Source organism: Crocodylus porosus, unplaced genomic scaffold, assembly GCF_001723895.1.
Source record: "Crocodylus porosus isolate Cpor-Errol unplaced genomic scaffold, CroPor_comp1, whole genome shotgun sequence".
In the NCBI taxonomy this organism is placed as follows: Eukaryota; Metazoa; Chordata; order Crocodylia; family Crocodylidae; genus Crocodylus; species Crocodylus porosus.
The window spans coordinates 6,701,542-6,729,392 of NW_017728913.1; the positions used below are offsets into that span (position 1 = coordinate 6,701,542).

Here is a 27,851-nt window from a genome sequence, read left to right on the forward strand (position 1 = left end):
GGGCTGGGCTATGATGCTCGCCAGCTCCTTGAGTACCCTGGGGTGCAGATTGTCAGGGCCGGCTGACTTGAAGGTATCCAGCTTCTCAAGTTGTAAATGCCCTAAGGAATTCTGCAGAATTTGGAGCATAAATGATAACTACCCAATAGCAAAATACAATCATCTACAAATGAATCAACTTACCCTGCCAATAAACTGAAGCAGCAAAACAGCTACATAATCCATCCTGAAGAAAAGATCCTAGTTTTTCCTCAAAATCTATTGGATAAATAGGCTTTGTAGCATGTGCACAAAGTCATTGAGTTCAGGCTGTTAATGGACAGACCCAGTGGATTCTTCAACCCCTCCCTGAAATGCTCCACTGGCAAGTCCCATCTTGTATACCGACATCAGAGAAGCATCTCCAAGTCTCTCTGAAGTGTAAGGGAGATGGACACAATTTCCTCTTCTATTCCTTGCTTGTCTAGAACCTTGCCTTTACTTCATACACAGGCCCAATGCAAATCTCATTTCAAAAACACTCCTCCTTTTCTCATTAACTTATGTGCGACTCCCTCTGTAAAACATTTTGTTATATGGTGTACAAAGAATCCTGTGTCTCACTGCATTTTACTGTATATTTAAGTGCATGTTTTTCTGATTTACTGCTGCTCTGGAGAACATCTCCCTGTGTTACCAGGGCAGGTCTTTAAAGGATATATCAGCTCTGACTAATGATTATTAGTACATCCCAAGGTTATGTACTACAATCAAATAATGCGTAGGAGGGAAAAAAGACTCCAGCTTACCAGGCTAAGGTCAAAGAGCACAGATGGTCCCTTTGAATCTTCAGATTGCAATATCCATTACAGAGTGCACCTTCTAATGTCAAAGCATAATTTGTTGTTCAAATCTGTGTCGCTGTTCCAAAGGCAAGTCAAAGATCAGAATCGCTGTATATCCATGTATATCGATGTACATTAGGAAGAGATGTCCAGGTACTAAGGACATTAAGCTGTTAGCAGAGAGGGAAATATAGAGAATGTGACTTGCTGATCTTTATTATGCAAGCACATGGCCCAAAGTGGAAAATTATTTAACCCAGTCAAGTGAAATGTCACCAGTAATTGTCAACCTCTAATGCAGCACAAACGATCCTTGTCAGACAACTGTGGTCTTCTATTTTAGTCAGAGCCTTTGGGGAGGATGATTTCTGTATAAGTTTGTGCGGCGCACACACAACAAAAATCTGAGAAGCAGTCCTGTGCGCAGAATACAGTGCATTCTTCTATGATGGTAGGAGGTGTGTTGAGAAAAAAAACATGGTCAAAAGTTGGTAGGCCGGATGCCCCAGGGAAACTCTGAAATAGAGCTCTCAGATACTACCTAACAGAGGGAGTGAGCATCTTCCTCCAAACCTCCTGGCCTTAAAATTGGATGGAAAGGCAATTTATGCTTTAAGGCATTCAAATTCAGGGTGAGGTTAGGAGATCTCAATGCGATTATCAGTTTCTAATATTACATTAGGGCATCTTACAAATGACTTTGTTTTGAACAGTGAAATGGAAAAGACATTCAGACAGAAATAAGCAGTCACCATGCTCTATAATTATTATCTACTGCTAATGAAGAGGTGGAAATAATCTAGACAGATTTTCTTAGACACATTAGAGTAATTTTTTCTGTGACACACCAGAAGCATCAATAAGGTACGTTCTCCTGCCTCTGGCATAGAGTGCCATTGGGTCTTGATCTTGGCTGGAGATTCTAGGTCAGTGGTTCTCAAGCAGGGTACCACACGGTGCCTCACAATATGAGTTGTGCAAACACCTACGCGTGATTCAAAAGATAAACTCCAAGATTTCAAAAGGGAATCCATAGCACAAAAACATTCTGACCTGCTGTGGGCTTTCTGAGTTCTTTGCAACAGAAAGTTCGCTCGATCTTTCTATAATCAAGAAATGAGTGAAAGCTAAGAGCTGGCATTTTCCAAGGGGTGCTTTTAAGCTAATCTAAAAAGATTGAGACCTGCTGTTCTAGATGCTATGATAAGATTAATAATGAAAGTTTGATTGACAGTCCTTTCCCTATCACACCTGATATAATAAGAGCCAAAATGTGGCTTCTTAGCTCTTCTATCATTCAAAACAAGTCTGTTGCAGGGGCAGACATGGATAACATTGTCCATAAAGAATGGTTGGCCAGAGGTTCTGTCTCTCCACAGATTATAATTACAGACCCCAAAATAAAGATATAGATTATTCCATTTGGGTTGAATGTTAGGTCACAACACAAATGTTTTTTGTAAGTATCTACTCGCAAGTGAAGAAGGAGAAGGTGTACATATGCATTTAGGACTTGAGAAAGTGAAAGATAGCCGTAAATGGTGCTCCATAAGCTTTTGTTTTGCATTGAACTCCAGTTCTTACATAATAGACATCTGTCTCTCCTGTCTTTTTCCTTTTTTGAGATAAAATGGCCACTTGTACAGCTGGTATGTGACATAGAAGGGAATTATGAGAAAAAAAATCATTAATTTCTATAGATCCTTACTTGAATTAGCATCTGTGGGACAAAATACTAATTTGTTAGCTAATATATAACACCTTGCCTATCTGTATATGAAAGAAATACTGAATAGAAAGTAATAAGAATAAATAATACTGTATTATTTATGATATACTTAGGTGGTGTTTGTCTGCAATAGTTCTCAGAGGGCACATCTACATGAGATGCTTAATGTGCAGAAGACTAATTATACTGTGCATTCATGTGGCTGGTGAAAACCATGCTAATGTGCTAATGCACGGTAGACTTAGTCTAATGCGTATTAACATGGTGTAAAAAGTGTTCATCTGTGCTAACATGCAGTAGCGCCAACTATGGCACATTAAGTCAGTACCTGTTATTACAGGTAATCGCAGTGCATTAGTGAACGTGTCGATACACCCACTGTGTCTTAAAGAATTAAACCTCTTCCTCTACCAATAGGAAAATCAAGGCAGAGAAAGATTATTCTTTGGCAGGAAGTGTCCTGAGACAGATGGGTCCAAAGATAAGTAAAGTGCCAAAACGTGCTACGTTGTATTTACAAAACTTACACAGCAGCCTTAAAACCTAGGACAAGATAAACAGTTGTTGATGAAAACCCCATTGAGTTCATTTAATCTGTGTATAATGTAATGCCCAACACGGAGCTGAGAGACTGACAGCACTTTCTCAACAGCTGTGACTGCCAGCACACCTCAGTGCTGGCTTGCAATCATTTGACTATTTCAGTCCTGGGTCTCTGTGTCAATCAGTGACTTCTGCTCTTATTTCACAATGCTGCCCAGGAGTCCACAAGGGCATATGATACACAAGCAGGAAATCTCATCATTGCTTATAGCCTAAGAGCACAGGTTTTCAAGAAGCCAAGTGCCTCCTACTCCATTTGAAAGAAGTGGGAGCTGTGAGGCATTCAGCACTTGCGAAACCTCAGGTGGGGTTTGTATCCGGCAGGATCAACCGTGTGGCAAAAGGATCAACATGAAATAACTCCACTGAATTAAACCAAATGCATCACAGGTGTGCAGGAGATCAAGCTCTACAGCACTGCATTTATTCATGATAGCCTATTGCAATACCATAAGAGTTATGTGTTTTTGTACCCGAACTGTCAAAATATTAGGAATCAACTGAGACTTTCCTGTCCTTCTAGCTGCTTTATAAGCATAAAACAACTTTCCTCGTGTTTTACTTGGGTGAGGTGCAACTCAGCTCACTTTGTAGAAGTCCAGCTTCAAGACATTAGCTTTGCTTTCCCACTAGAGGGCAGCATTGATAAACTTATAGCCTTGTTGTAGGCTGTTAGAAACCGCCCCCCCCCCCAAACTCCTTAACATTTAATTTCTGCAGAAAATCTCTTTTAAAATGTTTTATTCCGTTTAAAGAAGGCCCCAGGGCAGGGCCACGTGGAAACCAAACTACCTTCTTGCCTTCTGTCAGCTTTCTTATGGTTCTATCATTAAACTACTACATGCACCACAGTGAAATGAAGCTGGCTACTCAAACTTCAGCCCAGAGTTATTTTACAATTTTCATTTCTTTTCTTTAAATGCTGTACAGTTATGATTCCAGGGGCTGGGTTGTTTGTTGTTTTACAAGCTTCACAGCCAGTATTAGACATGCGAAGTCTTTTCTTGTAAAGGAGTGGGCAGGGAAACCTCTTTGCTAAAACTGAACTCCACCATTATTACTTTCTCACCTCTAGCTATTTCCCTTTGTTGAAGATTTTACCCACTTCCATAATGGCTAGTATTGATTCCCTCCTTCAAAAAGTACCCAAGCAGGTCACAGCAGTAGCCAGAGGGCCATGCAATTAAAAAGCGTGATTTCAGAACAGGAACTGGGGTACTTATCTTTACGAAGTGGTGGTAATAGCAAGAGAGAAAAGTACTCAGAATTTAAACCACTTAAAAATCAGCTCTGGCTTTCAGAAGCCGGAGTCTATTTACAATATATGCCTTTGATTGTTGGTTTGCAGGGCAATCTTGACAACTTTCATATGCCACAATACACAGTACTTGTGTACTGCAAGTGGGCACAGTGCAAAAAGTCAGAGGAACAATCTTTGTTATTTTCTTTCTCAAGACAGCAAGACATAAGGGAGATGATGTAAAATAACTAAGCAGCTGTCAGAAAACCTTCATTAGCAATGGATTAGGGTTACAATGCATTTTAAATGCATACGGGGCCTGATCCAAAGTTCAGTGAAACTAATGGAAAGTCTCATTGACTCCAGCAGGATGCAAACTAGGCCTATTTAAACTCATTACAGAGGGTGAAATTCCACCTTATATGCACAATCAGCACAAGGGCTGCCCACCCACCCCACATTTTGCCCTGCTGAAGTTGGTGACAGTTTTGCCACTTATTTCATTCAAGTCACAATTTCTTTCAGGGTCTATGACCTACCTGACTCCAACCCAAGCAGTGTTTTTCAGGCAGAAACTTGCCTAAACTCACTCACAGATGGACATTACAAACTTTCTTAGGAAAGTTCTCATGAGACCTAACTGATGTTAATCAGATAATCCCGGTCAGAGAAATAATTATCAATCTTTGTAAATCCACGTATCAGTACACCAAGCTATTGTTATTCACATTATATATATGAAGAGACACGCTGTCAAGAGTCGGAGGATCATTGTTAAACCACACATAGTAAAACAAAATGCTGAAGAACCAAATCCAAGGAAAATATTCAAATTTACAGCAAACAAAAAATATAAGGTATTAGACAGAAGCATCAGCTTGCATTTGACTCTAAAGATCACTTCAAAATAAAAGTTTGTTTGAGGTTACATTCCAGTTTGTGTAGGTGATATGTTGTTAAACAGTATACTATGTATTATAAAGTAATCATTTAGTAATCACCATTCACTTAAAAATTGATACTAAATATCTGTGATAATCTGTAACAACAGCTCTGCTCATCTTGGTAAAACCAATTAGGACTATTTTAGTTTTCATTCAGTCAATAGACTGTAACAATTTCTGAGAGATCAGAATGAGTTCTCTATGCTAAAAAATTGGTAGATTTTGAAAAAGGAACTTTTACCTAGGCAGAGTATATTTAGGGGGGAAATGAGCAATTTGTTTGAGAATAATTAATGCACAATACAAAAAAGTGGTCACTAGAAGTGTCTTCTTGTTCAAAAGATTTCTTTAAAAATTAGAATAAAATTTCTTTATAACTCAGGGCTACTTCCTAACGACTCTCCACAATGAGAACTGCCTTTGTAAAGTAGTGCCACTGAATCATAGAAACAAAAAAGTAGGGCTGGACGGCACTTTCAACAGTCCACACCCGTGCATGAGGTCTATTAGCAAAATTACAGAGTTTGCCCTGATACAACCACAAGATATAACACCATAACCTGCCACATGTAAGGCAGGACAGCAGGATGACCGACCACAATGGCCAATGTTCTGCTGGTGCAAAGGTTGCTGAAATACTTTCAAGGGATCCAAGAAAGAAGACCATGTCCCCTTTCACAGGGAAAGCCAAAACTCCCATAGGCTGTACAAGTCTGACCATGGGATAAAATGGAAATCAGAAGCTGGCTCTACATTTATACAAAGAAACCAGTTTTCTTTCCTGCTACTTGTATTTTACAAAACCTTTCAAATTATTGCCTCTCACTTTTTTTCCCTTGTGGTACAAGACGGCACTTCTAAAATTTCACCTGTTTGTAACCAAGACAATAACATCATCAATCCAGGAGTTACTACAACATGCTATTAAATTCCTAACGGCAGTGATTTGAATATCATGATAACATCCTAATGTTTCAGGCTTTCTTAAATACATTTGTTGATATTGAAAAAAGAATCCCTAAAACTTGTGTTAAAAAGGGATTTAATCTTTAAAAAACTATAAATCTGTTTCTGATATTTTCACCTGCAGACTGTTAGAACACAATTGTACATATGCACCAACGCTCCACATCCATTTCTGACAGAGTAAGAGAGCTGTGTGCTAGCACAATGAAAGGGATGGGTTAATGCCATTTTTTAAATATTTTTAGAAAAATCAAATGACAGTACACAAAGGTTAGTGGTTACATGTATGCCTTTTAATATTCCTTTGGTACAGATTAGTTTTTCACATGCAGTACTAAATGCCAAGCATTTTCCTCTAATTCCCATCTAAAAAATCTGTCCCAATGACCTGCTAGATATTTGAATGAGGTGAGTTACATGTGGTAGTATAAATCACATATATATTTAGTGTGTGTGTGTGCGCATAGAAAGAGAGCTGTTGCTGATGTTGTGAGTGTAGCTGCTTATGCCTTTTCTAGATATACATTATAAAACCTAATGTATTATATTGTACATGATATGTGCATGCATGGCCTGATCCAACCGCTGCCCTCCTCCCTTAAGGCAATGGAAAAACCACAGACTGCAACCGTTTTCATTCTTTCCTTCTGACTCACAAAATCTGCCACATCACAACTCAGTTACAGTTTTATATTCAGAGGGGCCAGGAACAGGGGAGCTTGCAAACGTACAGTGGCAAAAATACAAGCACACGGGGGAAGTACTGATCCCATGTTGCCAGCAGGGGTGTTAATGTGGATGTGGGATATGACTCCAACTTGGAAAGAGAGCTGTGTGTAATGCTCATAGGCAGTTACAGCTGAGCTGAAAAGAAACAGCCTTCCCACATTAACACTCCATGAACAGCATCAAGCACATTTATCATATTAGCTGTTGGAAATTGTGTCATACTTGCATTTTAGTGCAGTATTGTGCTTCTGGGAGATATTTTATTTATTGAGAAATTAGATCTAAACAGAGATGATTTACCCAATTCTCTCTAAGAGGTTTAGGCAACTCTGCCATTTACTTGAAGGACAGAATATGTGTGTGTTTTGGAGGGAAGGGAAGGGGGATCCGATGAGGCACGTCGTGTATTCTGCCTCCCCCTCCATCCCAAGGCACTGTTCAGTGCCTGCGTTAAATATTTCAGATAAATAGCGTTCTACAAGATTTCACTGAAAAAGATTTCTTAATTATTAAAAAAAGCATTTTTGGAATTTCTCTCACTGGATATAACATGGTATAATAAAACATCATTGTGTACGGACTTGTATAGCTCTTCACATGTTCTTATCACTGGCATCCAAGACATCCAGTAAAGGCTCTGGTCACCTTATTCTGGACCAATCCTGCACTCCTCTCTCATGATGGTTAAGCAAGTTAATGGGACAATGCACAGGACTGCTAACATGGGAGAGGCAGAACTGTCAATGTTAGATTGTATTGAACACTGGAATGCATCCCTATCGAATAGCTGGATTATATATTAAGGTGAGCAGGTGTCCTTTTCCAGGAATACCTGGTTTCACAGGGGCATTTTAGTGGCAATTTGCATTACAATAGTGCCTGAAACAGTGATTCTAGGCCAGAGCGGGCAATTATTTTGGGTGGAGGGCTGCTTATGGAGTTTTGGCAAGCTATTGAGGGCCGCATGACAGGCAGCCAGGGCCGATAAATATTAATTTTCTAAATTTTTTTTAGGGGCCCCACGGGCTAGATAGAATGGCTTGGCGGGCTGCATCTGGTCCACAGGCCGCATTTTGCCCACCCCTGTTCTAGGCACTGTCAGGAATCAAGGCATCATTGTGCTAAACACCGTGTATACGTATAATGTAGACAGGTCTCCGCCCCAAAGATATCACAATGTAGTACTGCATGTGATGAGAGAGAAAGCAGGTGGAAACAAAGAAGAGGGACATCACAAAATGTAATAAACACATTACTGCCTAGTTATTAGAAAGCTTTTTGCAGGCATTGCTCTGTTTGTGACATTTGAAGGCAAGGATTGGAAGACGACTTAAAACTTGGAATTAAAATATGTTTTGAATTTTTCCAATTTCAATATAACCAGCTGTCTTAGCAATCCCCAGCACCCTGATGGGCTTGGAATCTAGATGCCCAGTTCTGGCTCCCCCCTGAATTGTTATGCAGCCATGCAATGGTATCCCAAGACCAGCGGTGGCAACCACTGAGTACTTCTCTGAAGCCCAGCCTATTCCACAAACTCCTTTTGGGATGTCTACCAGTCAGGGTTGTGGGGCCGTTAAAATCCAGCCCTATGAGAAAGGCTTTGCTTATGATGACACCAGTTGGTTCAACTAAGAACAACTGCATGAATTTTAGAACATGACACGTCAAGCAGAGTGTAAGCAAAAACTTCTCTACAGCAGTTATTTCCACAACAGTCTTCAAGGGAAGTGGTGGCAGCTGTATCATTTAGAACAACTGTGGTCAAAGCAAACAGGAATTAACAAATTGAACACAGGCTTACACTAACTGGGAGATGGCTTACATAAGCTCACAAGTCTCTCTTTCTTATAGACTTCTAAGACACTGTGGAGAAAAGCAGGCAGCAGGAGACTGCTTGGGAAGACATCCAGTGATGCTGATTAGAAACGAACAAAACATATGCAATTCTAAATGTCTGGTCAATAGAATTTTGCTCACAAATTCTGCCTTGTGATTCTGCAGCTCAGTTTACCTTCTTCTAGGAAAAGGCCAGTATTAACATTCTCTCCCTATATTTTTGCATCTTATGAAATTACCTAATAAAATAATTCTTCTTCATGGACACCCCAATTTTGGCTAAAATAGACTAAAATAAACTTCCCGCCCATGAAGGCATTGCTATAAACAAGAATTATTTTGCATGAGAATGAACTAAAGGCATATTCAGAAAGTGCAAGCTTTTTAATGTTGAGTAACATTGTGTTACTATTATATCACCATCTTTAAGTATACAGTCCACCAATGGATGGGCTGTACAGACATCCACCAAAGATGAATCATCATTTTTAGCTGAACACCAGATGTCTGCCAGGTGTTCTACAGACAACTAACTGGCAGAAGGCCATTTGGAGATGTCATGCCTCCTAGGCAGGCCAGCCTATTCCCTGTACTGTCATGGCCAACTCTTGCTGCCTTGGTTTAAGCAGGGGTCCCAGCAGTTTCTGGTACTATGCCCTAGTTCAGATGACCCACTACTTGGGCTGAGACAGCAAAAACAAGAGAGTGAGTTTGGCACAGTAAAGCTTACTATATTCACCAACATAAATTCACTAACAACTAGCAGGGTCTAGTCTATGGCTATTTTAGCAGCTATATACCACTAATGTCATTAGATCGTTTCACTCACAGCTATTATCAACTCGTGCACATTTACCTCCTGAAGTGAACTGGGTCCCTGGTTTCAGAATACGGAATAAGAGCAGTAAGTGAAGCATAGCTCTTAGATTTTACCAATGCGCATGTCAGAATTAGTAACCAGGCATACAACGTTAATCTGACACAAAGGGATTCGGTTCTTCATTATGCTGGTGAAGCCTCTGACTTTCTTTCCCTTCCTGCGCAAATTTGAAGTAGAAAGGGTGTGTGTCAAGTGGGGAGCTTGATTCAGTGATAGTTGTTGCTCACTTCATTGTCACTCTGTAGGGTGGCTGGCAGGCAGGGACTGCTAATGTAGGCGTATCTAAAAATATTTAAAAAACTTGGCCTCCACTGATGAGAAAATTAAGTGGTGACTCATGCCCTGATCATGTCCAGAATGGATTACTGAAATTTAATGGACTCTGAAACTGATATTCCACAGAGACTGAAATTCAGGGTAGCAGCTGAGAGATCCCATCAGCACCAAATGCTTCCAACACATTTCCTCCATTCCTTTGATCATTGCATTGGTTACAAATTAAACCTCACTTCCTACTGAAGATCTCACTCTCAACCTCTATAACAAAGGAAACAATTAAAGAGCGCATTTTACAACTTCTGCTTGTGCACAAGCTTCTAGCCTGAAGCAGACCTGCCTCAAATCAATTCTTTGTGATGGACAGTTGGAGGATCCAGTGTGTAGTAGATTTGGGAATCACCACTTTTTCCAATAACTTGCAGTGCCACTGATTAAATTTCAGTAAAATCTAAACAAAAGTGTGACACTGCATATGTATACTTACCTAAGAGACAGGTTTTATTGTTCTGTAGTTGTGCCTACATAACCATGGAGATTTGGAACCAAGGTGCCTATTCAAAATCACTCAAGTCCTAACAATGACATGGTTCACACATAGGAAAAGACTGAGATAAAATCTGTCCTAAACAGGTCAGATCCATTTAGCTGGGCTGTCAATATGGAAGACTGTGATAGGGAATGCACTTTTAGTGGGCATACCTCTGAGCCAACAGATTTTAGGGTTGTTATATGCTAGCCAGAACAAGCCACTAGATGATACAAAAGTACTCTTCATTTACTTTTTTTCACATGCTACATAATGCAGAGCATTTTCAGAACAATACAGATACTTCTCCAATAGCTTCCCTTGGGAGACTATGCCACAGATCAACAGACCTGTCACTGGAGCTGCACAAGTATCATCCAGGGCAGAGTTCAGGCCGTTGTTTATTTAACATGTTTACATGTTTATGATACCTTGCCATAATAGTAAGGTAAAGTCACTGGTATTAAAATAAACTGAAGAAACAATGATACAGCCTATTACCCTCCCCAGGGTAATTCCCAAATGCATGAACATCTCTCTATTTAACTGCAAAACAGCCTGTATGATACAAGTTTAAAGAAAATAATCATGCTGTAATAGGCCCCTATACAGAGTTCGGCGTAAGATCAAGATTCAATACAAAATACAATTCAGTATTTGACATTTCAATTTTAATGCCAGAATAACATCAGAAAAGTAACTATTCTTACATATGTGGATTTGCAAACAATTATATATTTTGGACTTGGTCCTTTCTCATTATTTATACATATATGTATGTATGTATGTATGTGTACACTTACACACATATATACCGTGCTTACATACACAAATTTTCATCCTGTTTCTATCCTCCTCCTCCTGTCAAGCTATTCCTGCAGAAAACCATACACATGTAAAATTGAAGATGAAAAGTGTGATTAGGGAGCATACTACAAAGGGCTCCTCTTTCCCTGTTCACCAGAATAATTTATGCAGCTGTATTTTTTGTAAAAACAGACGGCTGAATTCTTCTTTTCTTCTGTGGATGGGTGTAAGTCACCAGTCTCTGCTGGGACCACAGCTTTGTTGGCTGTGTGCTGCTCATGTTAAGGAAAGAACATACAAATAACGACAAAAAAGTAGCGGAACTTGATTTCAAATAAATCGTAGAGTTATTTTACTTTAACGTATTACTTGGACCATTTTAACCCATTAGGTTTTGTGCTTCACATCTGATTTAGACACATAGGGGAAAAATCAACTCTTCTGTTAGTTTGGTACCAAAAGATAGCCAACCCTTCAACTCTAATGTGTTATTTTTTCCTGCACTGACAGTAATATTTTTTCCTGCATTGACAGAATTCAAGATATGCAGAATCTAAGGCATTTAATGAGTGAACAGTATTCTCAAGTCCTAACACAGACAAAATTCTCATTGCCAGCAAAAGGAGTTTTGCCTGAAAATGAACAGTCAGCTTTCTCTTGGCAACTCTGAAGCAAAGCTCAGGAACCCTCAGAAGTTTCCTCATCTTCTTCTTGTAAAAACAGCTCTGTATTTAATTCACTTTAATCTGATAACAATTTGCAATATCCTCTACTTGATTCTCCCCCCTTCTTCCAAGTAAAATCAGGTCTTTGAAGTTATTTACAACAGAATGAAATGGATTGTATGTAGAGAAAAAGATTTCCAAATTCCATTGATAAAATATATATTTTTTTTACAATACATTTTTTTTTAAAAAGGGACAAGCAGTAACCTCCAAAACATCATCCTCAAAAGAACAAAACTTCAAGTTACAAAAATATAATGCTGAACGGTTTCATAAGGAAGTTTGTATTTTCTCTTATTTTGCATTAACCAAAGTTATTTTTATAAAGACGTGTAAGTGTAATTGAAGGCTTGACATGAACAGCTTAATAGTCTTTAAACATAACAAAATATTTGGGATATGAATAATTAAGTTCCACTAAGTATGGATTTAAAAAATGTATTTCTGTTTTGCTTTACACCCCTTTCAGAACAGTATATCCAACATTCATTTATGTAAAAACAGAAATAAACATACAGCATTTAAGCTCAATAATTACACTGAACAGGACCTAACAAAATCCTCTATGGAAAACAGTCCACCATATTGGTAATGCAGTAAATGTATAACAAAGACATTTTCAATGGAATCTAAACTAATTGTTGCACATAGCAAAGGCATTAGATTCAGTACTTTGAGGTAGATCAGTTGGAATATTAGCAGTGTATTGACTGCTCAGTGTAGACACATCCAATGAAGGGGAAAAAAATGTGTGCAAGAATTCTCTCTGGCGTTTAAACCAGTCATCCAGAAACTCATGCTCTCTTTGGGCCTGATCTCATGCCTGTTAAAGCCAGTAGAAAAATTCACTCAGTCTCATGGAAGCTGGATTAGGCCCTTACGCATGTACACTTTGGAGGTTCGAAAGACAGTCATGGAAACAAAGCCAAAAGAAGGTGTACTGACGCTGTGCCCTTTATCTAACCCTTGGATGTTTTTAGTATATGTGTTAAGTATCGAAAAGGAATTTGGACGCACACAGAGCCAGCTAACGATAAAGTAGAATTTACTATTTGGCTCTAAAAATACGGGTGTGAGCTGCTTTTTTAATTTACTAGTTTAGCTTGTTAGAGGGCTTGAGCCGGCCCTCAAAAGGCACGCACTTGTGGCATACTTCAGTAAGCTTAGTGATGATGCAAGCTCAACCTCAGGTATGGAGAGGCATCTCTCCATCTGCTTAGGGCAGGATTCCTAGTTCTAATCTAGTCGATAAGGGGGACTCTGTACCTTGCAGTTCCATGCACTTTTGGTAGTTGCTTGTTTTATCAACAGGGGCTGTTGATTTTACAGCACATCCTTGGTGATCCATAGTGAGAGCTGATGTCTTAGCCTTGTCAGCAGCTCAGACCATTCTACCGTAAATCATCTCTGCTTGGCATCAAATGTCAAAATCAGGGTAACGTGGCAGATTCACCAAACAGGACTTGAAGAACATATGGGGTCATTCATCCCAAGGGTCTATCCCCCTCAGCACAGATCAGATTCTCAGCTGGTATAAACTGCTGTTTGCACGAGCTGGGAACCTGCACTCTTGTACAAGTTGAATGCAAGGGTAAGAGTGATGTGCCTGGCACCCTTGAACTCTGCACTTGTGCTTATTATGGTTTGATATTTGATTTTTACTCCTTCTGAGGTCTTGATGTACATGCCCTATCCAGTTCTTACAAGTGGGTGAATTGTAGCATCCAGGTTAAAACCCCCATTCTAGTTCCTTGATTTTCTGAATAAGGTGCAGTGCTTGTTGTGTGCTTAAGGATTATACACCTCTTCCTTCCTTTCTGTACACATAAATAATATTGTGTATCCAGATTCTTTTTTCTTATACTTTTATGACAAAAAAAAATAAATATTTTATTTAAAAAAATGCTGCAATTGATTGTCAACTTAATTAAAATAGTGTCTTTGCTACCACAAACATCTTTCTTAATTCTTGTTACAACCTTAATTGGAGAAAAATAATTGTCAACATTCTAGTCCTCATAAGCCATTATTCATTTCTAATATGACAATTTATAACTTAGCTTGCTTGCGACAGTTTCAACATTAGCATCTGCAATTGTGTCATTGCAGATCTCTGTGTTACATTTGGAAATGAAAAAAGAAAAACAGAAATTTTTGTTCACCTTGGGTAAATTAGAAAAAGTCTCCTAGCTGCACAACATAACTTCACTCAGAACCCAAACAGTAGACCATTTCTTTGAAGAAGCCTATGATGCATTTAAGATATACAATGGCACAATATCATAAAATGGAATTGAAAGAAATTTCTTGAGAAAACCATTAGCTTTGAAGGAATGTCTAGACAACTGCGTCAACACATGCAAATAATTTATGCTTCTCAGCTTCCATACAATGGATGGCCCCATGCTGAGTGTACACAAACTCAGAAGAAAAAGGCATGTCACAGTTATATGACTGGGGAGGGTAACAGAATCACAGAGAAATTCAAGTCAGTCTTGAATCAAAGTTCAGCAAGCACTTCCCTGTAGTCAACTAGCAGAGAATTGTGCCGCTAGTAATTTTGGCTAGTTTAAAACATTAACTTACAGCTGGTGACTCCTAGCTTGAGAGAGACGATGAAGGGAACACAACTTTTAATTACTAGGATCATCCACTCAGATAGAAAAATAAAAACTGAATGACTTCAAAATACTGTACAACCTCTTTCAGTAGCCGACAAAGTGGCTTCTGGAAACAATGCTTTTGCCAAAAATGCATTTTTAAGGCACTTAAATGGGTATAACTTTTTAGTCATAGATATAAAAATAAAATATGCACTGAAGCAACATTCACAAATACCAGTCTCTGCCGTTGTCTGTGTGTGTACAGTATAGTACATATATACATTCACTGTGACACGGACCAACTTCACTGTTATACCTTCACAGGTGCTTTGGGCTGCCTTGTTAACTTCAGTGCCTGCAAACATGAAACAAAACAGTCATACAAACATACATAAGACAAGCTTTTATTTTAGTGGCTACAATAAGACAGTGGATTTCCAGGTGGTTCTGAGAAATATTAGCATGCAGATAATAAACTACTCTGCTTAGGTTGTATAATGATCTTTTGTTGTTGGCTATTGACACTGGGACCTCTAAATGCACTCTCCCATAGCCACGCACTGTGCTTGGCAGGTGTTGGAAAAGGTTCTTGAAACTGCACAACCAACAGGTTAGACCAGGGCTGTCCAACTGGTAATCTGTGGCCTCCAGGCTCCCACCTGGCTGCGACCTCCCCCAGTACTCCCAACTGTAGCAGCTGCAGCTAGAGGCTCCAGGCTTCCCTTTGACTTTTTGCTTCCTGCCCTGCCCTGGGAGGTGGGGTGAAGCAGTGGAGTCAGTCACCCGTACTTGCAGTCACTGTGGAGCTGTGGTTCCTGTACCCTTGTGCCTGCATGGTGCAACAGGGGGTGGGAAGCACTCATGCCCATTGCAACGGGGAAGGTGGGGCAACGGGGTGGACTCAGCTTTCTGAGGCTCTTTTCTATGGTTTTATGATTCACCTATGTAGGTCACCACTAGGTGGCTGACAGCAGAAGAAACAAGCAGGAAAAGGGCTAGAAGTGCTCATGAAGGAAGATGGATCAAGTCTTCGCTGTCTTTGAGAGCAACAGTTAAGCTTCTTGCTCAAGAAACCACCTTGTGAAGTGGCTAATCCATCTATTGACTTGTCTTAAATTCACTGTTTTGGAAAAGATGGTTAAGAAGGTTGTGGAGAGAGAATATCTGTAGTCCTCCTATTCACTGTACTTTACACCATCTAGTTTAAGACTTCTTTTCACTGCAGAATCTGTACTACTTGCACCGTTTGATGATTGGCTACCTCTGTCGGTCATTCCTTCCTTTTCCAATACATCCCCAGAGGAAAAAAATAAGTAGTAACCTCTCAGTGCTGAGGATAACTGTTGCCATTGAGTTATGTCTGTAAGAGTCCCTATAGCTTGCTACCACTCCTGCTCAATATTTATGCAAGGCAGATGTAGACCACGTACATTCAATATGCTAACAACATTCATCTCTGTGATCTCATCAAGTAGGACCCAACTTGTGAAACTGGCTAAATTACTCAGTTTGGTTAATGGGAGTTGGGTGCCTGTGGGTTAACAGAGAGGTCCTTCAGAGGGGCTAATACTCTCACTTGCTGTGTGTGTGCTGGGTTAGACCCTCACCTGCTCCTCATGCAAAAAACAGAAGCTCTTAAGAATGATTTTAATCAGCGGCACTTGGACAGAACTATTTTTAGTGTGGATCTTATATATCCAAATCTCTGTCCTCTGAAGATAAAACTACAGCTGTGCATCCTATGTAGATTTACAGTAACTGTATGTGGACGTGTGTTTATTAGGCAGTTGCAAATATCCTACAAATGGTTTTATACAATCCTCTAGTTAGCTTTTAGGTGCAATATAAAGTGCTGGGAGAAAAGCTTTCCAAGACATGATTATCTAAGAGGCTACTTTCTTCCTGTGGGATATTTCTGCAAGTGCTATCAACAACCAGGCTAAAGTTAACAGCTTGCTAGTTTGTGAGGTTGGGGGAGAGGGCAGGCATTTCCTCATGAAGGGTACTCAAGCCCTATCACTCACATCCCCCTTTGTATCCAAGACAGACTGCTTTTGCCAACCTTCAGAGCACAGTTCTCTTTTTTTTCCTTGCACTTTAACTGAAGGGGTGCTTCAACAGATGTGAGGGGGGACACTATTATTGTGATGAATTGGTTAAAAAAAGTGATGGATGTTCTAAGAGATGGGGACCGGTGAGAGTCTTTTTATTGTAGATATTTAGTGTATCATTAACTGTGTACATATTTTAAAGTTGATAAAAGCTCCTTAGAAAAAAACCTGTAGGAACAAATGAGGTACGTGTAATGTGATGCCCCTTTCCAAACACTACCATTAAGTATTGTTAAATGCAGCCATTAGAAACTATATTCTTGGGTATTATACTGCAAAGAGTTTAGGGGAGAGAAACCCTTCTACAATTTGTTTGGGGCATAATTTCTTTTATTTTATTGCTTGGCAGATTCTGCTGCCATACTTTCAACCTAGAAAGACCTCACTGTAGATGAACCACTAAATATTTAAATTCAATTTCATACAAGCAGATCACATGTACTATCATAATTAAGCAAGAATGTCAGTGGAACTGAGTACTGTGACTGGATAACAGTCTCCCACTGCAAGTGAGATGCCAAAGTGAAGCCAAAATGTTTACAGAAAATAAACATCAAGGTGATGATGACATGTTTGTTTTCAAAGTAGGAGACCATTATCCAGTCATAACATTCAGTTCTAGTGTAATTACTGCACCAGTACCGCTAAACAACTTCATTGATTTGAAAACTATAGGAGTAATTAAAATAATATTAACATGGATAACCCAGAACATCAAGTGCAGAATACGGGTGCAATAGAACAAAAATTTCTCAGTATATCCTTATTGTAACATTATAGTCTGGTTAGCACAAGTGACCAATTTGAAGCTTAATGAATAAAAGGCTCATGGCTTGGAGAAGCTCAGAAAAAGGGTGCAATGGTATCTCTAAGCCACTTTTGTTCTCCTTCAATTGTAAACTGAAGAATTTGTGGTTTTATACCCTGCCTAAAGGGTGGCCTAAACTGCAACAGCTGATAGCACTCCAAGGACAACTGCTGTAACTGAGGATCACAGAGATGCATTTTAGTTACACTTACACAGGTTACAGAAAGGAGAAGGATGATATAAAAGACATGATGCCCTAGCACTTCAGTGACTGTCCTAGGACCAGTGATGTCAATTTTAGATCTGATTTTTTTTGTTGCCAGGAATAGCACAAAGCGAGCCTTGTATATCTGGGGGTCTGGTCTACTATATTTTCATTGATTTTTGCTTAAAGGAGATATTTAGGTTAATTTCTTAGGAATCTTTAGTTTGAGCTATAGGCCAAGATTTCCGGAAGTGACCAGTCATTCTGGATATCTCAACATTTTTTAGATTTATTGTTTATTCGTATGGAATGCAGCAACTGAATGACAGAACAAGCTATAAACAACTTATAACCAGTGGCCCTAAGGGATAAGGCTAGTGATGGTTTTAAATTTGATGCTTGATTAGATTTAGATTTTTGAGATGCTTTAACGGAACTGGTCTTTTAGAGAGTCCTGAGCATCCACTCAGGTGTTTTAAATTGAGAAACCAAAAACTGAAGCATCCTCACTCAGCAGCTTGGGAAATCTGAGCCCCAGAGTTTATGACAGCACTGAAGGCTGAAGTCCTCAGTCCTCAGTCCAAACTTTATGCTAGGTTTAAGCTTTTGTACACTATCAACCTTCAAGAACAGGAACACCCTCTCTGGGCAAGGATGTTCTCCTGTTCCACACCTATTTAAACCTTGTCATATCTGTTGACCAAAGGTGCCACTTAATTTTAAATCACAAAGATTGGTTTCTGTGATCTGGATATTTGTGTGTTAGGAACTGGACTGAGAGAATTTAATGCATTTCACATAGACTACTAATCAGATGGAGTAACAGATTCTACCCCTACTGAAATAAGCCAGTAACTTAAATGTGAAAAATCTCTGCATATTCTGTTAGAGGCCTATGAACTTTCCCATGCCACATGTCTGTTTTTAAAACCTGATATGAGATACAATGCCACCATCCAAAAATCTAAAGTTTTAAAAAAAATATAATAACCAGTGAATAATGGAAAACAATAAGAGCCTTAGTTCTGAATGATTTTAATTAATTGTAATTCAGGACCTCATTTAAAACACACCCAGTAAATACAAAGGACCCCAAGCTAGCAGATCTGTGAAATCCCTCACAAGAATAAATTTTAAGGCTAGCTAGCTATATTAGCTAGAGATTGACCCATACTTCAAGGGACATTATTATTAGGTATGATGCGAGCCAAGAACCTGGCTTGTTATATTAAGTATGAGGATAGGTCCAGATGCAGAGATATGGGCTGGATCTGACCTTCTCCAAAGTCTTGGATGACTGAATCTTAAAATCATTTAAGTTGGTCTAATAAAAGAAAGCAGATTCAACCAAAGAACTTTGTCTGCCTGACTCTTGAGGGGTTTTTTTAAAATCTATTGTGAATATCATCATTCTCATAAAACAGGTAAAGGTATAGAGGAAAACCCTTGGTATAGAGGGTCTGCATCAAGAAAACTGAAGGTTTCAGTGACATTTACTTACCATTACTATTTCTTATATTAAAGAAATAATAGTTAGCATTGCAAATACTTCTATGAGAGCAATGTCTTACCTTTTGTCTCGAAATCATCCAAGACTTTATTGTTGGTACCAGTAGACTGCCAAGAAGAATCTGAGCCGGGTGATAGATAAGTAAGGGAACAGAAATTAAAGACAGGTGCTCATAGCTTGCAAATACTATCTTCAGCATTGGAATCCCTGTGGGCAGAAAGACAGAAGATTTTGCTTCTGAGTTTGCTTTTTATATGTAGGATCACAGCAAAGCATTTTGCATTTTACTAAGATTTTGAACCAGAACCTCCCCCTCTACCCCCCCCCCACACATTTCTGCAAGAACGAAGACACAAAATTAGCTTGTAAGAAGCAAAAGAAGATATGAATGCACAACAGCTTCACTGAAAAGGACCTCTTCCCCTCTGGCAAAAAGGAAAGAGCTGGAAAATACCAGGACAGCTCCCAACAGAGGTTTCCTAATTAAGTTGAGAGCTGCCAAATTCCAGCCAGAGGCTTGATGTAGATCTGTTCCTTCCTGGAGGGTGATTGTGCAGGTGCTGGAGGGAGCCTTACATTCACTTTTTCTTATTGTGCCATGTTCCCGCTCCCCCCCTTCCAACCTGCTTATCTCCTCCGATTCACAATTTTCTTCCAGTCCTATCAGTACTGTGGGAGTGTTGTGCCATTTCCATAGTTAAACACTAAGCCACTGGCCCTGTCTGCTGTGATTGATGCATGTAACCAAGGTGGAGAGCCAAGTGCCAGTTTAGGGAATATTCATGTGGCAGAGAACAACCCTGCCTCTCAGAAAAGAGAAAAAAGGCCTAATGAACTAATGGAGCACAACAGATCAACTGAAGGAGTTGATGGGTAATTAGGGGTTACTGGGGAACACAGGGTGCTCAGACTTGAAAAATATCACAAAAAATAAAGACTTGCTTAATGTAGTTTTAGGAATAGGACAGACCAGCACTTGTATGGGATGACTTGGAGAGGGATGATCCTTCCAAGAATAGGGGGTTGGACTACATGACCTCCTTAGGTTCCTTCTAGCACTACTCTTCTATGAAATAGGATCTTGCACTAGGGATGAACAATTATTTTAGCTGGTGGGCCACTTATTCAGTTTTGGTAAGCCACTGATGGCCACACACAAAGTCTTTCAGAAGAAATAATTTGAACAAATTATAGATAAAACACAAATCATATACTAAAAATCAGTAATCTATGATAACTTATTTTTGTACACTATTGTGTGCAAAATATAATTTCATATCATTTCATTTATTAATATAAAATATTATTTTATTTCAAACATTATTTTATTTCAAAAATATTTTTTGTTCTGATTTATGTTTTTTTGAGTAGCGTATGTAGAGGCAACTGCATAACAGCTCAAGATAAAGTCTTACTCTTGTATACTGTGTGTGAGGCGTGTGGCGGGGGGATGCCTGTGTGCTGGGAGCTGGCTGATGGAAGAGGGAGGAAGGGAGGGTTAAGGTCGGGGGGACAGCTTCCCAGCAGGGCTGCTACTGCAGCTGCCTGGATACTGCTCATCTACCCCCATCTCCAGTGGCTCCTCTTTGTCCTTCTCCTGCCCCTGCTGTGCTGCTCTGGGCAGCAGGTAGTGCAAGGCACCGGTGAGGTGAGGGGGAAGCTGCAGCCAGGTCATTCCTGCTCCAGTGTGTGGGGCTCCAGCTCCAGGTCATCTTCGAGTTACTCAGCTGTCTGGTGCAATGAGCAGCTACTTGTAGGCAGCTGAGTGGGTGCAAAGCAGTCCTGCCAGGAAGCTGTGCACATTGGGCAGGACTGGGGGCAGGGCAGTGCCATCTGCAGGCATGAGGCAGGTGTGGGCAGGAGCGTGGCATGGGTTGGCCTGGGTGGATGAGTGGGCAGGGCTCGGCCACATGCAGAGTGTTTTGTGGGCAGCCACAGGCCGGATATAATCAATTAGTAGGCCACACCTGGCCCGCAGGCTGTATTTTGCCTACCCTTGTTTTATGTGGTCCCCTCCCACCTAGTGGTGAGATGTCATAATAGCACCTGTTGCAGCAATGACTTATGGCAACAGGTGGTCTGTCCTCTCCAGATCAGGAACACTTTACATTGCTGTACAGCACAGACGTAAATGTTGAGAAGATGCAAACCAATGACACCAAAAGCAGGAAGGTAACAACTTGCAAAAAAACAAACACAAGCGGTTTGGGGAAAATAATTGCCATGAATCAGACTTGCCAGTTTCCACAGAGTCTTAGCACAGAATGAAAGAGGCCAAACCATCTGATAGCTGATCAGTGACCTATGTGAAATGAACTGCTGCTGATGTGAGTTCCTTTCTCAGTAGACTATATCACAAAAATCATTTGAAGAACTAGTACTGCTCTTGGTTGGCCAAAAGGACAGATGAAGCCTGGATGGTTCATTAGGTAACGAACCACACTCTCTCTCCTTTCACAGGGCGGCCCATAGTTATGGCTGAGAGAAGAATATGGGGAAACTTATGCTGACACTGCTTGAATACTGTCATGTTGATCCAGAAGGACTGCTGCCTTTGTAACTGTGTCCGTCTTCCTAAGCAATAATGGCTACCTAACATTTAGAAAAAGTAGTGCATTCTTTTAAAGAAAAAATGGAATATAGCTATGCAGCTATTTACTTCAAACCCTTTTTTGGTTCAAAATCTCTTCCTAAGACTTTTACTATTACCCCCAAAAACGAGGGGTGTTCGCAGAGGTCGTAATCTACCAGTTCTTGCACTGACCACACAGAGGATCAGATATGAATGTACTTTTCCAAAGGGAAACCCCTGAGAATTCAGCACATTTTATTCCTCACTTAAATGCAGTGGACACACGCTGGTTACCTCCATCTTTTAAGCAAAAGCTAGCCAGGAGAGACATTCTTTCAGATCCCATCTGTGTATCACCACTGAGCAGCCCATAACTGGGATCCAAACAAAGAGATCATTTCTAATAAAAACACTATAATTGCCAGAATCTTTTTCTTTTCAACTTTCCTGGCCACCCAGATCAACTGTTGCCACCCTCCTAAATGAGGAAGCATAACTTACTTGCCACATATTTACTACTACAGCTAGCACTTCATTGCCCGGGATACCTGGATCCAAAAGATGCTGCCTCACACTGATCAAGGCACTCTTCCAATCTTTTTAATCCTTTTAGTTTCATGATATTAAACCACTGAGTCTGAACTTCCAAGCCCTTACTCATGCTTGAGTAAGGGCATACATATTTCCAGTGAAAGGCTGTTAAAATTAATCAGTTTGCAGTACTAGGTTCAATATTATTAAACATGCTCAGACAGCACTTGGATTTATCATCAACACAGCTAAATTAGCTTTCAACACTAAAAATTAGTTTTGTTGTGGCATGCATAGCTCAAATCAAAAGGCCGCTAGACCTATTGTACTTTTGAAAGGAATATGGGATTCACAGTAACCTGTTGGGCAGGAAGAGCTTGCCAAGGTGCAGAGAATTTCTTGTTCTTTCATGTGTGTTTAAGGGTTCATGAATGTACTGTATCTGACTGTACCCATTAATAGATTATCTCTATTATCAAATATTGTAATTTACTATACAATCCCACCATACTGTCTTTCTAGGATAGATTATGGTTTTCTAGCCAAACAATTTGCCACCTCAAACTTTAACCCATTCAAAAATGCAGCCAGAAAAAAAAATATGATACTTTAAATAAAAATAAAAATCTGAACATGTCCTAATTGACCATCATGCTATGAGAATATTTATATAACAATACAAAAGGCAGAAGCAAAATTAGAACAAACAGTTTATGAGATCAAGCTTGTTCCAGATCCAAAGCGACCAAAATGTTTTTCAAATGTCTGAGAGGCATGGATTTTTGTGGGCAGTATCTTTTTGTTGGACCAACTGTGTCACTCACAAAAATCCTTGTCTCTTGCATTTTTCCTAAACCATCACAGCTTCAATTCTACTTTGACCTGGCTTTCAAACATATACATCATTTCTGGGACACAAACAGACCAGACACTATAACCTACAAGGTAACTTTTTTGAGGGTAAAGTTATGATGCCAGTAAAATAGGGAAAGAAAATGAGAGTTACCACCTATAAATACAAAACCCTGTAACAACTCTGACACTATAATTATATAATTATAAGTATGTCACTAAGTTTTAAGGGATCCTTAATTCACTGAGTATTTAAAATACATGTCAGAACAATAGGTCTTTTACAAATGTACAATTACAACAACATTTCTATAAATGATTAGGAAAAACTAACTGGAAGAGGGGAAAAACAGGCAAATTCTCGGGTAAAGATTATTTAAGTAAGGAAAAAAAAAATTTCTTTTTTTCTGTTTTCTTTTTATCCAGTTCCTGATTACTGAAATTCCAGCCGACGCTAGCTGTCAAGAGCACATAGTAAATATCACACCAGAGAGACTAGGAAGATTGGACCCTTAGAGGCTCATGTCAGCAACAGTGCAACAAAAACAAAAACAAGAAAGGTGTCAGAAGTTTTGCTTTTAACTGAATAATAATAAAAAATCCCACCAAGAAAATAAATGTTGAAATTAAAATATTTCTTTGTAATACTTCCAGAATTACTCATAACTTTGAATCCAAGCAAGTGAGGAAAATACATTATTTTTATGTTATGCAAGAAAGAAGCTTGAACGGGAAACCTTTCATATCACTTTATTTCTTTGTAAGATGTTGTAAAACAAACAAGCCCACAAAGAATGCTACTGTTATGACTCCTAGGCTAAGCTTTCATGGAAAATATATTTTTATGTTGAGGTTTGAACTGCTGTTAACTGACTTCATAGCAGAAAACACTGACTGAAACAGTACTGACATGAGCAGGTGCTGCTATAACAAAAAATAATAGAGTGAGAGGGCTGAGTTTAAATTTTTCAGATGGATAGCAAAAAAGGAAGGTGCTAAGCAAAAAGGATTTGGCTATCTTTATTTTTGTTTGTCTGCTCCTGTTTTGTTCATCGCTTATAGCATACAGCAACCAACCCTAATGTAGTACGATAGCTACAGCTACACTACATTAATTCAGACAAAGTCTGCAAAGTACCAGAGTATACGCATTACAAAAATCAGCCTCGTCACACTCCCCTTACAGTTTTTCAAAATGCAAGAAGGTCTCTCACCCCCTTCTCTGCACATCTTGTTTGCAGTCTGACCCAATAGTTTTAAAGGTGTAAGATATACAAACTCACACCAACTGGGTTTCTTGCTTTTTGTCATATCTCTTACGTAGTGTAATTTGTCCTGAATGGCACTAGCGTAAAAGGGATTTGCTCTGGGGTTTGTTGCTTATCTGTGATTTCAGATTCCCCTTCAATGCCTTATATAACTTCACAGATCAAAAGAACAAATAGCTGAGCACTCTGGGAGCATGTGGCCAGGGCCATATCCCATTCACTTCCAAAGAAAGAGGGAGAAATGGGGCCCAGGCATGTAACAAAAAGCTTATTGTGGGATCAGGTTAGAGAGGGGAAAAGTAAAAGGGAGGAACATCAGGAATTATTTCAAAATATGTCCTTGTTCCTGAGAGGAACACCCTCCCACCCTAACACCAAAGAAATGCCAAGCCACCCGCTCACTTTCCAGCTGTATTTTTCCCACTTATCACCCGTTTGGTCTTGCTCCCTTCGCCTCCCTCTTGTCTGTGCTCACTGCCTTCGCAATGCTCCTCACTCCTTGGCTCCTGCACTCAGGGGTCTGTCTTTCTCTTCTGTTCCTTCCCACGCTCTCCTTCTTCCCCGCTCCTTCTCTTTGTGTTACCACACACTCTTGTTTGGCCTGAGTGCTTTTGCTGCTCACAAGGGTCTGCTCGCTAACAGCGTAATGCAGGGCGCTGACAGACATGCAGATCCCTGGTCTCACTCATGTAACATACAGTGCTTCACAGAAAGCGCCATGAATTAGACTGACCCCCGTGACCCAACAGATGCTTGCTCTTGGGTCAGGAGCGTGGGGGATCGAGCTCCACTTTGGAACCAGCCCAGGAGGAGCTGTGTGTCTGCAGCTTCTCTCCTCTCCCCACACCTGACTCCCCAGCTCCAGAGAACTGACACTGGTATCCCATTTCCCCCCGATACTTGGTTTCTTTTTCTGTGAGTTTACTACTTCTTTGTTATTATCTTTAGCATATGTGGAAAAAAACTGCAAGTAAAAGAAAATCTGTTCATCCTCTCTCCATGGCTATCAACACGGCCAACAATAATGACACCATGACGGTACAGAGTGCGAGTATTAGAAGAGCTATTTGTGCGCCCCTGCACCAGGGAGGTATTCTGATTTGGCCCTAAGGTTGTCCTTTGACCAGCCCTGATCTAAGGCTACTGTTTCCCTAGTAACCAGCTCAACTGAAATGTATTTATCCTTCCCCCAGCCTTGCACCCAATGTAACCTCACACATCTCTCCCTCCCTCCTGCTCTCTCCCCTTGTTACTTTTTCATTTTCTAGTCTCCTTTATACAAGGCCCATGAAAATATCATGCTGCACTTCACTACATTTAGTTAAATGTAAAATAATAATAATAATAAAAAACCTACAAGATTTGAAGGTATTTTTAAGCAAATTTAAATACAGGGCTCTTTTCATCTAGCTATCGCTGCAGTAATATAAATGAAGCAAATTAATTTTAATGCTCCAAGGTACTGATTCTGTGTCACCGTAGTTGACAGGATCCAACTAGACTTTATGAGATGGCATTTGACTTTATGGAAGTGAGCACTATGCACGCATTTACAATTTTACAGGGACTTTAAGCTGTCATGCTGAAAAATGTTTATAAAACATTAATCAAAAAATGCCTCTTTAATACAATGCATTGTCTGAAAGATGTTAGAAGGCACATATTGTAAATGGATTCTTTTTCTGACTAAAGTAATTTCTACCAAAAGCATTTCCCCATTGCTATACAAGTACACAGTGTGGATAGATAAAGAGCACTTTCTCAGCACATTACTACCTGATCCAAACACTTGGGAAATCACTAATGTACAGCATGCCATATTTCCATGTCACACATGACACATTTGTCTAAAATTACCCAACAGAGTTTGACATTGCGGCATATTCCATAGCAGAGCTTTCAACTGACATCTGCCAAGTAAGAACTTCAAGTAAGAGCTTTCTTCTTCTAACAAGCAAGTAAGAGTTTTCTTTTATCCTATGCCCATGATGGAAGTGATAAAACAATAAGTACTGGAACTCAGTTTTTTTCTAGTTTAATATGTTTATTTTATGCTCCTTGAATTTGTAAGCTTCCCTCATAGCAGTGCTTCATCACTGCTATGATTTGAAAGAACTTAATAGAACATTTTTATTACTACCAAAATGTGGGCCATTATCCCTCATACCCAAAACAGAATTATTGCTAGATGCTACACTTATTTACTTTATTGTATAGTTCCCCCCCCAAATGTCTGTATGCCTAACAATTTATCCTAAAACTTTATTGCTTACATTACTGAACCACATTCCAAATCACTTGTGCATTGCACATACGAGACACTGCAGTATTTTTACTTGGAGAAACATATTTGGTACAACAGAAAGAGAATACTGCTGAGCCTATGGACCCACAAGCCATCAGAGACGAAAGCAGAACTCACAAAAAGAAATGAAAATATTAAAACACAATCATCAGTTTACGGCTTATAGTACTATATTCTACTTATCTGTACATTTCTAATCTGTTGATTACCATGTTGCTTAAAACTGTTGTAGATAAGAAAAGACGACTAAATAGAAGCATTACTGGGGTACAAGTAATATTAGCTTCTTTGTCCCTACCCAAGTTACATTGCCTTTCTATAGGACTGTTTGAGGCTGATAGTGTAAGTACAGCCAGGGCATTTAAGAATACTGTATACTGAGTAAAGTCCTTTGCAGAGAGGAAAAAATCTTGAACTGAATGTTGCCAGAGAAAGACCCTTTCAGCTGGGCCTCCTGTGGTGGGGAATTCCATAGCCAAAAACTTGACTCCAGGGAATGTGCATCATGATTTTGCCAACCATGCTGTTCCTCTCGATGGAGGTATTTCCAAGAAAAGAAAGGACAGTTGTGGACAGAAGCTAGTTCTAAATCATTTAGACTATAAATGGGCATCGTATTTATCCTGGGATAAACCATTTTGTCTCTGTTGTCTCAGGATAAATCCTAAAAAAGTTTCCTCGATAAGAGGTAGTAGTAATTTATCCCAGGATACAGCGATGTAGGTCAGTACAGTTATCCCAGGATTGTGTGACTGAATCAATGGCAGAACAGTGGCACTGCATTCAGCTGCTCATTAAATTGTGGGCAATATGTGTACATGCCAATCCTGGGATATTTTATTTTGGGACAAACACAGGCACAATTTATGCAGGGACAAATTCAACGTCTATTTCTAGCCCCAAGGATCAGCTATGGGAATGATGTTGTGGAAGCAGGTAAATTCTTGGATGGAGAGCTATCAGCAAGTACAGCACACTGGTAACATTATGATTAG

The 27,851-nt window shown here is 39.6% G+C and overlaps 1 protein-coding gene across 1 annotated transcript in view; it reads right to left on the bottom strand.

The window, feature by feature from the left end:
* Nucleotides 1-11,213: 11,213 nt before the first annotated feature.
* The window catches only part of SLC10A7 (solute carrier family 10 member 7), a gene marked incomplete at its 5' end in the record, with an annotated part of 200,735 nt that continues 184,097 nt past the window's right edge, over nt 11,214-27,851 (bottom strand). Inside the window, 2 exons of the mRNA XM_019534328.1 lie at nt 11,214-15,049; nt 19,390-19,535. Coding sequence (XP_019389873.1) covers nt 15,005-15,049; nt 19,390-19,535 — 191 coding nt within the window. The remainder of the gene's footprint in view (nt 15,050-19,389; nt 19,536-27,851) is intronic.